The sequence below is a fragment of the Cottoperca gobio genome, chromosome 6 (assembly GCF_900634415.1).
Source record: "Cottoperca gobio chromosome 6, fCotGob3.1, whole genome shotgun sequence".
Taxonomy (NCBI): domain Eukaryota; kingdom Metazoa; phylum Chordata; class Actinopteri; order Perciformes; family Bovichtidae; genus Cottoperca; species Cottoperca gobio.
In genome coordinates, this window is record NC_041360.1 from 1,085,729 (window position 1) to 1,104,150 (window position 18,422).

At 40.4% G+C, this 18,422-nt stretch overlaps 1 protein-coding gene across 3 annotated transcripts in view; it reads right to left on the reverse strand.

The window, feature by feature from the left end:
- zfpm1 (zinc finger protein, FOG family member 1) overlaps positions 1-18,422 on the reverse strand; it is a 95,303-nt gene that overhangs the window by 37,084 nt on the left and 39,797 nt on the right. For all 3 annotated transcript variants that reach the window (XM_029434170.1, XM_029434169.1, XM_029434168.1), the window contains 2 exons: positions 16,424-16,570; positions 9,860-9,988 (listed from right to left, as the gene is read on the reverse strand). In XM_029434170.1, the coding sequence (XP_029290030.1) occupies positions 9,860-9,988; positions 16,424-16,570 (276 nt within the window). The remainder of the gene's footprint in view (positions 1-9,859; positions 9,989-16,423; positions 16,571-18,422) is intronic.

Genomic DNA, 18,422 nt, shown 5'->3' on the forward strand with positions numbered 1-18,422 from the left:
GTTTGCAGCAGTGCATTTTTAGCATAATGGTAAAGGGTTGGGGGATGAGTGTAGGCAATAGAGCACACTGACAAGTTGAACACAGACGCGAAGCTCAAGTGTGTTTTGTGTGAGAACGTATTACAGGTGAGGGGCAGTGGCTGCAGGAGAAGCCAGGAATCTGATAGGCTGGTAATCAGCGTGCCTATGTCCAGTTCTGCCACCAGTGCCAGGCCTGCCACGGGCTCGCACGTTGGGTGTATGGGAGTTGCTAGGCTGATAGCAGCAGGACAGCATGGAGAAATATTCCTTTAGATTAGGCCCTCGCTCCTATCAACCATCAGGGACGGAGGAGGGGAGTGACACACCACAGACAGGCTAGAGAGAGGAGATGGTAGAGGTGGGGAGTGTGTGTGACAGTCAGAATGTGGGGTGTAGATCAAGAGGCAGAGGGCGATGCTGGCTGCGAGTGCTCGTCCTGAGCTTCTCCTCCCAAACACATCAGTCACACATTCTCACTGCACACATCTTGTTTTTAGGTTGCTCTCATTGTATATGGGCTAGTTTGTGCTGCAGTACGCAGTACTTGAGTGGGCTATAAAGTAAAACCAGATGTCTTATTATGAAGCAGGCCATAATAACAAACAAATGTATTTACATGCTCTAATATTCCACTTCTGAGTTAAGCTGGTTGCTTCACAAGTAACTGCTAGTAACTAGTAGTTGTATGTTATCTGGAAAAGTAATAAGAGGATCAATTGATTATTAAATTAATATACTATAATTAATTAAATCAAATATTTTGAAGTGTCAGTGTCTGAAATATGAGGATTTCAGTTGTTTCTTTAGTTTTATACTGAATAGCTTTGTGTTGTGAACCCTTTGATTTGAGATAACAAGCGACATCACCCTGGTCTATGGTAACCTTTGATGGGCAGATCACATTAAGTGAGCCAAGATATTTGTATAGTATACATTAAATTATTTTAACAGTAATTTGACTTTTGTCTAAATCATCTATTTGGGTTTTCATCCATGCTACATTAATTACAGTTAAGCACATCTTATTCAACTTTCCAGGTTTAACCCAGCTCTTCATTAGACTGAAATAAGTGGACTGACCTTCATCCACACTGATGCTTTCTTTTCCCTGTGCATACAGCCAACTGGACCTGTATGATAGCAGCCAGCGTTATTGGGAGAACTGTGAGATGTGATTGGGCGCAAACAAAAGCAGTCATTCTTTGTCTTAGATAGATACAGATCCATTAGGTGTAACATGCATTCCAGCTGACCCACATACTAAAAGTTTTCTTCGGCTGTGTGTGGATGGGACAAAAACAAGTTTCAAACTGCAGACTGTACTCTGAGGTATCTCAGCCTCACTGACAAGACAAGCCCTCTGGACACATGACAACCAATCATCATCCCAAAGCAGTTTGATTGACAGGTGGAATTGACAGGGTGCTTGCAGGGACACCGTCCTCCTGAGAGACACGGCAGTCTGCTGGCTGGAGATATGGAGGAAGGTTACAGAGAAGAGTGTGGGAGCACAGCATGAAGTGTGTGAGAGATGGGTGGATGTGGGTCAGCTCTGCTCTAAAGGAGCCCACAGTTGATGAGTAACAATATGTTGTAATTGTACAGCTGAAAATGAGTGATTAGATGTGGCCCAATATTAAGCATTTGTTATTAGCTACTGGACAATCAGCGTCACCCAAGTGGTTAACTCCAAGGCTAGAAAATGAAGCCTATACAGAAGTGCCAAAACTGCAGTTTCTCTAATGGCCTGGATCGAAAATGGAGTTAATCTCCTCAGATGGTAAAATGCCAAGCTTTACAGCAGAAATAAACATGTTCACAGATTGGTACAAAAACGGTTTTGATCTCTATAGCTCTATAGCCCTATTCATGACAACTATACGGGGGGTGAATCTTCATATAACTCCCCTGCTTAAATGATATTATTAAGTTAGCATTATTAAGGGTGCGGTCGATTTGACAGAAAGGTAGGTAAGTGCTGTCACAGGTAGCAGGCATCTTAATTTAACTTAACCCTGCCACATCCTAAACTAACCTGACACCATATCAAATCATTTACACTCCATTGTCCTTCATCTCATCCTCCTCCACTGTATATTGCATCTTGGCACTTAATTCTGTTGTTTTGGCCATCATTCCAAAACTGTCAGAAATGTATTGGCTGTTGCAAATGAGTGGTAAACAGTACAAACCCAAGAAACCCAACTTTTTATAGAGCACAATGATTGTTTAAGGGAAGCATTAAAACATGCTGAAAATGTTCTACAGTCTACACCAAACTCAAAGCATAATAGGTTTGGTACTGGAGCCCACAGAGCCAGTCATTTCTTCACATTATATCTCCCTCATCTTTCTATCTCTTAACCTTACCCACTTTCCATTCCCTCACCTGTAATTTCATTATCTGAATTGCACCTCTTAAAATCTCTCACCCCTCATCTCTCTCTCTCATTGATCCTTAAACCTTCACCCCTCTTTTACCCTTCATTAGTTATCTCTGCACTCTAAACTCAATAGTGTACTTCTTTATTCCAACCACTTCTCTTGGTCTTCTTTACTCTCTCACCTTCTTCTCCCGTTATTCTTCTTCCCTCATGCCATTCTCTTTATCTCCTCCTTAAGTGCTCTCTAACCCTTCATCCCTCTTTCATATGTTCACCCACTTTAATCATGACCAGGTTACCTCTCGTCTCAACGTGAGAGTTAACCGTATATGCTCCTGGTTTACCACACGCATAGAAAACTACTTGTTCAAATATGAGTAGATTCTTAAATTCAAGGTTTCATTAAAATGCAACCTAATTAATTTATATATAAGCTTCATCTTTTTGAAATAAGGATGATACAGGTGATAAAGTGTATGTTTGAGCGAAGCAAATTCCACAGATGCTGAATAAAACCTTTTAATACCTATTGAATTATAAAATACAAAATAATAATAATTAACAGCCTTAAATAGCCTTTAAAAAAAACTGTTGTCCTGTACTCCTGGAATGGTAACATTTAAGAGATACTGGAGGTCCTGGATTTGTATGAATAACTCCACAAAGAGATGAACAAACAGTGCCGAAAACGGGAAGCCTTTAACACAAACATCTTATCCTTCAGTTGCTACCTTCAGCCATCCATGAGCAGATGAATCAAAATGAGAAAACAAAGTTCTTATCACATGTGGACAAAGTGATGAGGGTGCACCTCGTGCTGAGCGCGATAATTTCAATGGGGGAAAGTTGCCATGCACAGTATGCAAATGTCACACCGCCAACATCTCTTATTCCTCAACCCAAATAAATTAAGACTCCCAGCAGTGACAGTGTGCGCATATAGTGTGCCTTCATGCTCCTTTATAATTATCTACTGTATGATAACACACACACACACACACACACACACACACCCTAGTAAAGAATAATAACCATAATAATAACCTATATTAATATGCCTGCAATTACAATGCTTTATTTGAGGTCATTTAAATAACTCTGTTGGGGAGGATAAGGAACGAGGAATGCTGGGCAAGCAGTAAAACCCCTGGCCTCGCACGGCTGGCTTCATGGGGCCCCTGGACAAGATGTCAGAGGGTGGGATTGGACCTTCTTTGCCATCCATGCCACACACTAGAAAGCTGGGAAGGGGAAGGACCTGGGAAATTCTTTGATGGTGGAATTCACCAGGGATACTGGCAGTGCACTTTTTACTGTTTTACTGCTGCTGGGAAGCAAGAATACTTTTTGAAAATGTAAGAGGCTAAAAAAGAGATCATGTTATTAAAAGATTAAAAGTATATAACACACAAATATACTTTTCAGTTATAAAATCAAAAACCTAAGGAAATAACATGCGATTAATATATTCTCACAAAAATCCAAAGAGGATAAAGAATTTTTTAAATGGTTTTAATTATTTTTCAAGCATAAATACCATAACTTCCCTGGAAACTATGATAATAAATTAATAAAATAAATAATTAATCAAGAAAATAATAATAAGTTTAATCGATAATACAAATAATCATTTGCTGCAACAACGGGTTAGTAAAATCTTTAAGCAAATTAAAAGCTTAAATTTATGAAAGTAGCTTTTAGTATTTTTTCAGTTACTTGTCCATCGCCTTGGATATAAAACACTTTGACTGTTTAGTGATGGCCACTGACAATAGATTTGTACACAGTACTGGAAGCAGAAGATGTGTGGACTGCCAGCCAGCAAATGACAAGGGATTACTGTGACACATTTGCATATCAAGAATGTTAAGTAGCGAGAGGGGGAAATATTGAACCCTCCAGCCTGCAAGGTCATTCAGAAGATAGGATTTTTTTTTTTTCTTCTTTTCATAATTTATTTTGCATATCATGCAGTATGGACACACTGTAGATTAAAATGGTGACTTTAGCATATCATGCCATCCCTGATAGGGACCAGCTCCCACCTAGACTACCCGGCACACGCACACGCACACGCGCACACACACACACACACACACACACACACACACACACACACCCACACACCATCTTGTTTTAAGACGAAAAACTGAAACTGAAAATTGCTGAAGCCTCTAATCCATTCCAAGTTTATCATCTCTTTAATTTGAATGTTTTTCCTTTCATATCAATGGAAGCCACAATGTTTTGCCACTGTCGGCAGAAAGTGGTTCAGAAAAAGAGAAAAACTAAAAAAGCATCGCCTTGACTCTCATCTATGACGAAGGAATGTATTGAGATTGACGTATAAACAACTCATTACACACTGAGGAGACGGTGTTAAATATGTCGATTGAAAAATGTTGTGTCCAGTAATGAATTGTATTATCTTTAAGCAGGAAGAAAAAAGAGAGAGAGGCTGAATTAAAATGTTCTGTTGTTTTATCAGTTTGTCTGAACAATAATGACTGCAACAAAGAATTATTTGAATTAATTATTTGAATAAATTAAGAGATTATTATCATAAGGTTAGAACACAAACTGTGCACAGAAAGGGAAATTAAAATTGTCATATCTAGGATTTATTGTGTTTCAAAGTAGAATAAATATTTTTCTCTTACTATTTAACTAGAATTAGTAGATTATTATTCAATTAATTTAGGCTTGCTATATACACAAGACTGCATGGATTTTAAAAGTAAAAGATTTGTGCATATATAATATTACCACACTGATACAAACAGCTATAACCGAGAGTTATCGAGAGGGAAAGAGGGTATAGACTGATGGATAGAGAAAAAGACGGATCGAGGTATCATGACTCAGTGCAAGTGAAGAGATAGGGAAGAAGACATGAAGAGGAAGGAAAGAGAAACGGATGTAGAAAGGTGTAGTAAGCGCAGAAAGAAAATGGATGGCACATGTGGACAAAAGAGGGGCACAAGGAAGACTGAAATGTGAAAAATGTATGTAGTGTATGATCTGCGTAGAAGTGTCTTCTCTAAATGAACAAGCGTAGAGAAGCTTGGCAGCACATACAGTCTCAGAGTGACATGCAGACACTTCTTTCACAAAAAGGGTAAAAGGAAGGAAAACACTGGAGTTTTACACCATCGCATAAATATAATAACGGACTGTAATATCTTTATTCTCGTTGAGCTGCCTAAGAACAATTTATTTATTATTATAGGCAATTATTTTGATGATTGATTTATTGTTTCTGATTTAGTTTAAGAATTTGATGCTTTCTAATTAAACTATTGGAACAATAATATTGGGCTCTAAGAAAAAAAATAATGAGCATTTTGAATATTTTCCAACTTTTAGTAGGTAAAAAAAAAAGAAAACCTTTTTAAGAAAAAAAACAACAGATTCATTGGGGATGAAAATATTAGTTGCTGCTCTAATTTCTATAATTATCATATATCATCAAAACTGGCAAACCTACTATTATTTAGGGATGCAAATAACTATCTTTTTTTATTATTGATTACGCTGTCGATTCTTTTTCGGGTTAATCAATTAATTGATTAGGTTAGAAAATGGTGAAAAATGCCAATCAGAATCTCCAAAGCCCAGGGGGACTTGAAGTTGCTCATTCTGTCCGACAGACAGCTCACACAGATTTTCAATTATATAAACCAGAGAAAAGTATCAAATCCTCACATTAGTACCATAAATGTTAAGCAATAAGTTGATTGTCAAAATTGCTGTTGATAAATATTTTCTGTCAATCGACGACCTGCTTAACCAAGTGGCTGTCTCAGCCCTACTTTAATCAACTACATACACAGGAAGTGTTAAGAGCAAAGTGATGACTGACGTGTTGTTGCTCCTTTAATTGTTGCTAAGTTTTGCTCCTTACTGTAACACTTAAAACAACAAGCATGTACGTTGTACATTTTATTTGATTTTGTATTTTATAAAAAATAAGAAAAAACTAAACAAATCCAACATGGGAACCTGGACATCCAAAGACAAAACATATATATATTGAAAAGTCATAAAACATCATATGAATAGCATTTGACACAAACAAGGTGTTGTAGTGACAGTTGGCTGGCATGATGGGCCTTAAAGCAACCAAACCCCATAAGATTAAAAACTAGACTTCTGGTCCCAGAAGTGTCTAAAAGGCAGCAACAGAGAGAAACGAGTGGAATGCCAACACTCAGACGAGATAAAACCCTGTTTATTTCCATAACATACATACACACTTCTCCACTCATACACACTTCTCCACTCATCTGTTTATGGGAAATGTCTGATACACGGGGAAACATTTTGTATGAACAAGGGAACATTAGCCAGAGACTCCAGTCCCACTGTGACATGCAGGACGAAGAAGGAGGAGAAACAATAAAAAGAGGGAGAGAGGGAGAGATGCATGCTGTTAGGGGTGGACAGGAGGGAGGGGAGGAGGGCTGTTAGAGGGGTTGTTAGTGGTGATGGATAGAGCAGAGGAGGAGAGGTGGATGGATGGAGGGAGGGGGGGGAGGGGAGGGGAGGGGGAGGGAGGTAGGTGGAGGAGGGGGGGCTTGACGATAAGAGAAAAATTCAGACCGGTCAAAGTTTCCTTTTTGCCAATCGTACTCCTGATAAAGACAGCGCCTGCTCTGGAGCTGATAGAGGGGCTATCTCTCTTCCTTACTCTCTCTCCCCCCTCCTCCCTCCCTTCTCCTCCATCCTTTTGCCTCGCTCACCCAGCAGTTAGTTTGTGAGGAGAACGGACAGGCCCTATCAGTGCAGCATCATGGTGCTACCATCAACCAGCCACTGCGCAGCAATTAATATCGCTCCAATTACTGTTAAAGGGACAAGGCTGGGACAGGACGATAATGAACACATCCTCTCTTCCCCACCATAGGAATTAAAATACACATGCACACACACACACACACACACACACACACACACACACACACACACACACATAAACATACACACACTCAACGCTGCGTACACACACATGCACAGACATACATAAAACGTGCACAGCTTGAAAAGGAAATAATGCGAGATAGTGCGGTAATCTTCTTGCATTGTTTAACTCATTGAAGACAACAGACAGAGAGAAATAAATAACCAAACAGACCTCGATAAGAGAGGAAATAAATAATAAAATTATGGCGATTTACTTGTTATCTCTTCTTAGCCGTGTGTGTGTGTGTGTTTTTGTTACAACTTGAATAAATTTTCCCCCGGCCTGTCGCATCCACATCTCCTACAGGGGAACAGTAGGACAACACAACGGACCCTGAAAGACACTCGGAAGAGGCAACACAGCAGAGCGTCTCTAACATGAACACAGACACAAACACAGACATATAGTGACGGTAGATCCACTTGAGAGCATGTTAAGAGTTGAACTGATAGTATGTTGCCTAGAGTATCCCGGTATCCCATTCTAGACTATTCTGCAGCACAGCATATGCATTTAATGCAAACAGTCAGCACTCGTTACCAAGTTATAAGGTAAGTAAGGGTGTGGAAGTTGGGGGCATGGCCAACGTTCATGCCAGAGACTGGAGTTTGCACTCAGGTCAGGTTTTAACAATGAATGTATATATTTCTTTTTTAAACCCAACAATGATCTGTCCTTATTTGTTTAGCCTCCTAACCTCGACTTTATCTAAACCATGCCGTAGTTTCAATGTCCATTTATTTTTAGAAATAAATTGATTTTAAACGCTGTCATTTAATGTGAAAACACGTCATTTGGGGTTTTATAATAATATATTAATGTCCTGACTAGTGGCAGGGTTGGGCCCCCTATTAACAATCATTTTCCATAACCATTACAGAAACGTACACTTACAAACTGAATTGACCAAATGGATTTCTTATTAAATATGTGGTCTTCTGTGTAAAATAAAGCCCCTGCACTAATTTCTCTGAAGATTGTTTTATTTCATAAAAGTGGAATTGGTCTATATGCAACATTATGCAGTATGCAAGATTCAAATTTAAATATATAAACCACACAAGTCAGGTGCAGTGTACTAACACAACTACAGTAAAGAACTAACGTCATAGGTGGAACAAGGGAGGAGATGGTAATGCAGGCTTTCCCCCAGGATATTGGTTAGTAGAGGAAATGTGATGCTGCCACCTTACAAACAGAGTTCAGTCCTTTTTGCATAAAGAATGACTGAAATCAGACAAACAATAACAACAACTAAACAAGAAAAAGAAGAAAACAGTCAATACAAACTTTAAACTAACTTCAAACCAACTGAGTAACAACCGTTCAGTAGCTGATGCTTGTTAAACTTAAGCCTGGTGTCTGAGCGCTATTAAGGATCAAAGAGCAGCCCTGTCACTGAAGACCATCCTCCAGCATCTGTAGCTGCTCATGGTGAGGACAGAGAGAACACGTAGCTGTTGTCGTGAAGGCTTTATTAGTCATACTTCAATTACATTCTCTAAATAAACTCATTTGTTTCTTTATCGTCTTAGTTAACAATGTACGTAGATGAGATGGGGTAGGCAGACGGCTTGAGTAATCGTCTGTATTTTCATATCATTATCGTCACCAGAGATCGCTGATAGACGATCAGATGGCCTCCTAACTTTCTCATTCTTAATGTTAACATAGCCACTTTCTCACAGCACAGCTGCTGTCTTGAGCCTGTGCTTTTGATAAAATAATTATTTATGCAGCGACATACTTGGTAATGACCGCTGGTGTTGGTAGTATTTATGAGCTGTGATCAAATGTCATACTACATTTGACGACTGTTACTCTCCCTCTCTAATTACAAACACAAAACAATGTGCTGTATATGCGTTACAACAAAGTCAGTAACAAATGATAATGAAAATGTTTTAGTCAACTGCCAATAAGTACAGCCATTTATACACATTCACAAGTGAATTTCAGGCTTCAAAGATGCGAGCCAGTCTGGCAAAAATAGAGCTGGTTTGTAAAGATAGCAGAGTGAGGGAAAGAGCTGGGCTCTCACACACACACCAGCTAGAACAGCAGCAGATCGTCTCCGTCAGCATCGACGGAGCAGAACATGGACATGCAGAACAAAGCTTGGGTGAGCAGGCGTATGGAGAAGGGAGAGGCCTATTGTCTCATGTGCTGGATAGATATTGCACATTTCTGACTGATTGGATTTGAAATGAACTACAAGCCCCTCAATGACATCCCGACACTAGAAATGTCCTTTTTATGCATAGTGCATGTAGTTGTAAATAATTACTCTTAGTTTTAAATCAAATAACACTGTTAATGTGAACGCACCATTAAGTATTGTGAAAGGGTTGTTTCTGGTTGGTCAATAAAGAATGTGAACACCTGTACAGGATTTTACAATCCTTTAGTAAAAGCAGATATTCTTTTGTTTTGCATCAGTACATTTGTTTTGGTTAGTTTCAAATACCACATGACATCGTTACTGACTGACCTGGTCCCCTCCACTGTAACACCTCCTCTTCCTCTCCTTCCTCTTCCTCGCCACTGTGCGTAGGTCCTTGCTCCTCCCCGTCCTCGTCTTCATCATCGGGGCCTCCTCGAGAATCCTGCGTCCTGGGCTCTGGATAAACAACACAAACATTCACATTTAAATACACTCAAACATACGACATACTGCCTCCTGGCAGCTTCAATCCCAAACTTCGATTGAAACCTATGTGCATGTCAAAATGTGTGTCTGTAAGTGTGTATGTGCATCTGTGTGTGTGTGTGTGTGTGTGTGTGTGTGTGTGTGTGTGTGTCTGTGAGTGCATCTGTGTGTGTGTGTGTGTGTGTGTGTGTGTGTGTGTGTGTGTGTGTGTGTGTGTGTGTGTGAGTGTGTGAGTGTATCTATCTGTGTGTGTGTGTCTGTGTGTCTGTGTGTGTGTGTCTGTGTGTCTGTGTGTGTGTGTCTGTGTGTCTGTGTGTGTATCTATCTGTGTGTGTGTCTGTGTGTCTGTGTGTGTGTCTGTGTGTGTGTGTGTGTGTGTGAGTGTGTGAGTGTATCTATCTGTGTGTGTGTCTGTGTGTCTGTCTGTGTGTGTGTGTGTGTGCATCTGTGTGTGTGTGTGTGTGTGTGTGTGTGTGTGTGTGTGTGTGTGTGAGTGTGTGAGTGTATCTATCTGTGTGTGCGTTTGTGTGTGTGAGTGTGTGAGTGTATCTATCTGTGTGTGTGTCTGTGTATCTATCTGTGTGTGCGTCTGTGCAGTGGCTGTTCCTGTCTGTTGATCAAAGGCAGCAGTGAGATGACTCCCTGAGCTGTGTAACACACACCTCGCCACACAGAGATGGACCCTTTGATTCTCATTGCAACTCTGGAGAATCAAAGACTCATCAAAAACAAAGTCTTCACTCTCTACCTTTAGTTGTGTCTCTTTCAATCTGTCTTCCACCAGTTTTCCATTCTCTCTTCATCAATGCCCACCATCATTGCCTCTCTTTCTCTTCACTGGAGGTGGTTCTCTTTTCTTTTCCCTCGTCTTTCTCCTGTATCTTTCCATCTCCTCCCCGTGCCTCCCTTCGGCCTGTCACCTTCAGCAGAGACAGAGGCTGCCTGTGTTCCTCTAATCAGCATTGATATCCCTGCCATTGATCAAGCTGATTACAGAGCCTCCTGCTTGCTGATCAAAGAGATCCGCCTGTGCTTCTGCACATGGCTTTACTGTGTGCGTGTGCGTGTGTGATGTGTTTATCCAGCATGCACAAGTGTTAACCCTGAACTTTGCCTGTGCAGCCGGTATCAGCTGGTTCATCACACTGCTGGGTCACTCCCTATTAGCGGGACTCATGATTAGTTAGATTAGATTAATAGTTATATCACAGCACCTCAGGCTATCTGAGCTGAAGATCTTTCTCTTCTTGTTCTCTGGTCTTGCATCATCATCATCATCATCATCATCATCATCAGGACAAAGGTTAGCATGACTCAAAAGCTGAATGCATGGAAACGGATCACAAACATTTCACTATTAATATCTCTAATGATGTTCACTGTAGATACAGCAAAAACTGGAGAAGTTTCTAACTACATGTTTAACTCAATTAGGTATATTACCAGTTATACTGCAGTGATGCAGTTAGTGTTATGTAATGGACGTCATGATTAAAAGTAATCTCCCCAACCTAGCTTTATGCCGGTTAGAAAAGCACTAGCGCTGTCTGTTACGTGACAGGCAGGTTGTGTTTTGGTCTTGCTGTGTTTTTTTCTCTCATCTGTGCTCCAATTAGGTGGTGATTACCTGATTGGCTCCCCAAGCCACCAGCTGGCCTATCAGGAGTAAGGGCCCTCAATAAAGGAGGAGGACCAGGAAGAGCTGGGTCTGCTCTCTTCTCCCTGGTGTGAGGTTGTGGATTTAGGTAAGTCGGGGTACCCTATACATTTGCATCCACGTAGACACCGCTCTGTTAGAAACTCTAGTTAGCCGGTTGCTGCCACCTCTGTATGTGTTTTACACCATTTGTTAATAGATCAGTTAGTGAGTTAGTTAATACCTTCTAGGTTAAAAATACACATTTTCATTATTATTATTATTATTACAAGTATTATTTAAAAAGCAGTCCTCCTCCTCCTAACTTCTGCCCTACTTTCCACTTCCTCCTTCCCAGCTCTGTTCTCCCTCTCTCTCCCCTTCCCCAAATCCCACCCCGTCTTCAGCCTCCGACCCGATAACACCTCAGCTGTCTGCACAAAGGCCGTGTTTACCCTTGCATTCCCGCTCCGATAAACAGCGATAGCGCCCAATCGATACCAGCCATAAACGCCACAAGACCATGTGACGCCCTCACTCTCTGCCGTTATTAATGTAACAGTTGAGAGATTGGATCTGCATCGTCAAATAAATCAACACACACATACAAAGAGAAGCTGATGCATACACACACACACACACACCATCCATCTTCACGTCACGTCCACCTTTCAACCTCATGCAAACACTCATACACGCCTACATACTGCACGCACACGCACACACACACACACGCACACACACACACACCTCCCCCTGCCTAAACAGTGCCATTATTTTCAGCTATAAATCACATTGAATGGCACATTGATTTTATCCTGCAGGGGCTGAAGCGAGGGAGGGGAGCTGGAGACACAGTTATTGCGTTTAATATTATCAATATTATCTTCCATATCATCTCAGACATGGAGGCAGGTATCAGGAGGAGTCGACAGACACTTTTCTGCAAAACTCCCTCCTCCCTCTCTCTCTATCTCCCACCTTCCCTCCCCCCTATAGCGAGACAGTCTCCATCAATCTGATAAGCTGAACTTCCCCTGTCACACCTGCAGGGCAAAGTCACCCAACAATCTCGCTTTCTTCTACAACTTCTACAACCCTCGATACATTTCAGACCCTCTTCGTACTGATTTTAATGCTGCCTTTTGTAATCGGCATCTTTTATTTACATATGTGTTCACTCACATTTGAGGGATCCCTCACATACCTCCACGTTGGTCAATTGGCTGGTACAGATTAAGCTAAAAAGGGCTTGGACAAGACCAAGACCAAGACCAAGGTATGGAGCCTCAAGTCTTCCACCTTGTACACACCAGCTAGAGAAAGCTGCACATCATACGCAACTGCAGTCGTCTGTCAGTGTCACTGCATCCATTCAGCCACAGCACAGCTGCACACTGACAATCATTTTGGCAAACCTCAAAGCCCGATGCACAATCAATGTAGTGACGCATGTAAGTCAGTCAGAAGAGAAACACACAGGAGTGTAAACTAGGCTTTGGCTCACATATAAGGCTTGAGTAAAGCAAAAGTTATTTACGCATCTTTATAAAAATGTAAGTTACGAAAGACGCCCATGAGACAGAAACATGTGTAGACAGGTTGTTACCATTACAACCTATAACAGCACTGCTGGTAATGGAGCTGAGCTAGATCAATAATAGCTGAAACAGGGTTCACAGGGTTTTGTTCACTTGTCTGGTCAGAAATCTATCTGTCATTATACAATTTGTAATATTATCAAATAACAACCTACAGACTAAAGTAAACTGTCATGTTTAATCTTTATTTAAGTAAATTAATCTGGATTTGAGAGGACATCCTCTTACACCACCCAACTAAACTCCTGTATCCAGGATAACTGGAATGCTCCTCTTGCGCTTCAGGTCATAAACATTGTTTTTACCCGCCGTCAGTGCCCGATCAGTAAACTGCACATGTGCAACTCTCAACAGAGGACAAGGAAGAGAGATGGCTCCCTCCTCAGCTACTTCAATTATCAGCTCCGGAAAAAACAATGTTTAATTATTTTTATTTAATAGGCTGACGAGGCATTTTACTTGGCCCGGGGTGAGCTGGCAGTCCTTATTGTTGAGCCCTGTGATAGACACCATGATATGGTAAATGTATGCAAATGTGTGTTCAATGCAATTAGTAATGTTCCACGAATGTCTTCCAATGTGTTAAACAAAAACTGTCTTTAACTTTTTTTTGTTTTTCATTTTCATTTGTTTGGAGTGAGTAAATGTATCAATAGATTCACTGTGAGAAGCCATGCACAGCGTTCCTCAGGCTCACAATCATCATAATCAACATGTTTTAAAGTCCATCAGTGGTACGTCCTGTGAGAGCATCCCTGTTCTCCCTCTGCTCACCCTGCACATCGAGTGCCAAGTATTTCACAAGCATGCAGCTCTTTCCATAAATGTCCGGTCACGTGTGAATGAAAGTGTAGGAACGTTAACAGAACAGACGCCTCTGTTTAAATGACAGAACGCCGTCCCTTTAATAGATTAAACCAGCAATGTTACATATTATATGTCTGAAAAGGGCTGTGCATTCTTTTCAGGGACAATAATTATCATTGGTCACTAAACTATAGAAAATGTTTGTATACTTTTGGCTAACTTTTTGTTGCCATTCATAAAAAAATCTCATTGTGTAAATCTCTTGTGAAAGCACCAATAATATAATCGGCAATATCAATATCAAGGTATGTGGTCAAACATCCGCCCACCCTGAATTGCTCATTGCTCACAATTTGAAATGACATAAAACCGATTAAGTTCTCAGACTGGAGCTGAAATGAGCAAATGTTTCATAAATTCCCTTGATAAATGATTTAAACATTTGTCAATTCCAATTGACTAATCGATTAATCAATGCATCACTAATCATTGCAGCACTACTGGAATATCATGGATATCAGAAGAGATTATGACTTCTGTCATTTGTCCGTTTAAGCATCACATACACTTCCTCACCATCCTGTTCCATCACCTCTGATCAGATTCTGATGAGAAGAAAAAACTGCCGCTTTACAAAAAGCATTCTGATTGGTCTAAACAAGGGCCCGACAATTAGAGGTCAAAGGGAGGTAACATACTCACGAATCAGGCCAGATGTGGATTTTATCAAGTTTCCTGTGATGTAAATGTATGATTGCCTTGTTTAAAACATTTTTTAAAAATAGCTACAACTGTAGAGCAATTCTGAGAAGAGAGAGGAGAAAGAAAAAAACACCACAACAGAGAGAGACGTACTGAACAGATGCTCACGTCTTCCTCAATCATACTGTGTGTGTGTGTGTGTGTGTGGGTGTGTGTGTGTGTGTGAGTGGGTGTGTGGGTGTGTGGGTGTGTGTGTGTGGATTCACAGTAATGGCACTAATATACTGGCTCTCTCTGTCAGGTTGAGTAGGTGGGTGCGATGGAGAGAACAGAGGCAGAGTGCTTGGGCCTGTTACAGGTAGAATGTTTTTTTATTGTTATCACGGCGGTTATCACTAGTGTGTGTGTGTGTGTGTGTGTGTGTGTGTGTGTGTGTGTGTGTGTGTGTGTGTGTGTGTCCCTCTCTCTCTTTCTCTTACAGATGGTGGATAAGAGGCCTTGCCTTTATTAGCCAGCTCTGGACAGATAAAGACCTGGTATTGATCCCAGGTTGAAAGAGCAGGTTCGTCAAACATGGCTGATTTACAGAGAACTGATAATGGCAGCGCTGGGCAACCGAGGAACCCCAGGGAAGAGAGAGAGAGAGGAGTAAATCAACTGTGTGTGTGTGTGTGTGTGTGTGTGTGTGTGTGTGTGTGTGTGTGTGTGTGTGTGTAAATAAAGAAACAATGACGCCAAGTCAGTTTGCTATCGACCGACAAACTTGCTCACATGTGCAGTCTGCCTGAATTCTCTCATCTTTTTCTATCTTATACACACATAACCCACTCCTCACCTCAAATACACACACACACACACACGCACATAGCTAATCTCTAATCTCGTCTCGATTAGCACCTGACAGAATTTCCATGGGTTTATCAAACCAAGCCAACCAACAGACGCTTATCACTTCCAGCCCCAAAATTTCACAAGAGCAGGAATTTTTGAGATTAAAAAACACAGCTAGTGAAATCTTGAATAAGTCAAAAGAATATGACTGAAAACTCTGCTATCACACGGTACAAGGGGAAGGCCTGGGATAAGAGGTGCATGAGGGGGCAGGTTCACTGAAGCCAAGATTGAACCTAGAGAATTGGGTTTTTATTTTTTATTTGTTTAGACACAATAGAGATAAAAGAGTGATACATGTGGAAAGCTGCAACTTCATAATGGTTCTTCAGTGTTTTTTAGTTGTCTCTGGGTGACGCTAACTGTCTCTTGTCAGATAACAGGTAAACGTTCGTTGATGAAAGAAAGACTTCAAGTCTTGATGAGGAGATACATCTGGTGATAACCACTAATAACTGCCAGTAAACTAGACATCTGGATTATTTTGCAACAAAAAATGCGTGTTGTGCATGGCTATCAATATAGTCAGTGTGATAGTATAGTATATTAATAAAAACACATGGTGAACATATTTACTGATGATTATACTATCTGGAAGTTATTTGGTCAAACTGTCAATTTACTATATCATTGATAGAAAGTAGTTCCAGTTAAAACAGTTCCCAGTGAAGGTCTGTGGAAGGTCCAGTATAAGTGCACAGTAAAAGTGAATTGACGCGTGTGCTAATATGTTCTGTTGTAGTTGGATATTTGACTCTTCTTTCTTACTTTCGTTGTACAGCGATGTGTATGGTGGAGGGCTGGAACTGTCCCCTTCTGCTGAATCGTCTGGGTCCGAGGCTCCTCCCTCCTCTCCTGATAGGCTGAGGTTGTCCGGTGTGTTTTCCTCGTCGCCGCCAAGATCCCCGAGGGAACCTGTGAAGAGGAGAGGAGGGAAAATGTAAAACTGGATCTGTACTTAAATCCACCGATAGAAGAAAACATATTGCCATCTGGATGGATGAAGACACATTCCAAGCAGTTATATTAGAAAACATTTATTATTAAGTATTTAAGTAGAGAGAAGCACATTATAGCCAAATTGGTATATAAAAAAAAGAAATGCAATTACATCAGGTGGTCTCAACCCAAAATACACATGAATAATAAGAGTAAAGTAGAGACGTGTAGAAATCTGTCAGAGGACAGGAACACAGAAGAACATTAGACTCCGTGTGCAGAAGGAGAAGGACTTGAGTCTTCACATGGGCCTCGTGTCTAAACAGCCTGGTGCAGCAGAGGTGCAAAATAGAAGGTAGCGAGATTGTAAAACAAGCTACTTATAGAGGAAACGTACCCTAAACACACTGATCCATTTTCTTAACTGGACTCATTCAAATAACAGTTTCAAGAATTGGACAGGCTGAATGCTCTAATCCACAAGATTAATAGCAAGAAGCCAAGGGGGACCTTAAAGCCAAATTACAGTATACCTAAAATTGTAGCTAAAAAAGTGATTAGTGCATGGCTGATCTGTATCAATTACAGTTTCATAATCCCTGCTGACCATAGTAATTATACAGTACTTTTGATCTATTTTAGCCTGTTTGAAGATTACATCCCAAAAAAATGGAGTCAGTTAATATGGATTTAATGCGATTCTTTTTTTTAAATTGCTTCATTAATAAAACTCCTATAAGATGAATACACCAGGCTACTTTAATGGTGCATTAAGAGCTCCAAACCTTCAAAAATACAGTCATATTTATTGGCTGTTTTTCCGGATCTAAAGACTGAGTTATAGTTATTAGCGTTTCAAGGCTGATTATAAAAGGCAGTTTCTATTATGTTCACGTGCATCGGGTGACATGTTTCATTCTCCGTTCTCGAGAGGTGAGATGATAGAATGAATAATTCAGGGTAACCATTTCTTTTAAGAGGACTAGGAAGTGAAGCAGACATGGTTAATCACTGCCGAGGGAGAAAACAATTCTCATACACGATGATGTATTGGAAAGTCGAGGAAGGTGGGCAAATGTTTTTGAAAAACTGAATCAGAGTGAAATTATTACAGAGAGAAAAACAGGATTTTTTTTTCATTTCCCGCCTTTCCCTCCCAATCCAGACAGGTTGTAAATTAATTTTCATTAGGTTGTGTCGAACGAACAGAGGGATTGTTTCGGAGCTAAAGCCGTGACTGGGGGCGTATATATTTACAATACTGGAACAAAAGGAGTCTATAATCTATACAAAGCACACAACAATACCCATGAATAAAGAAGCTTGTAGAAAAAGGGAGAGGCAATTTTTCTAATTCTGTTAATTTCACTTCCAAAGCAATTAAAAGCAGGCAGAGATAATGCTGGGAAACAATCGCTGGCTGACAAAGTGTTTCTGTCTTTGTAAATGAAACATCTTTAGGCTAATTTCAACTTCCACGCCTGCATGGTTCACTCTAATTTCAGATAAAATTAACACAGCTAGATTTGGACCTTCATAAAAAAAGAGGAGAAAGAGAAAAAGATCGATCCTGTACACAATATTTTTAGAATGAGGTCTATGCCGCACAAGCTTTGCTAGATCTAATTTTCAGTATCTATAAGGACATTTTCATACAATTAATTTTCCTTTAATCATAATTGTACAAAGGGACTTCTCTGTATAAAATTCCAATTATATTTCCTGTTTAAAATGTAAGTTTGAATTATGATTTCTTTCCTCGTTACGGCTCTGGTTTAATGAATCAATCGCTGCATCACTGCTTTCAGACATCAAATGGTGCGGAAAA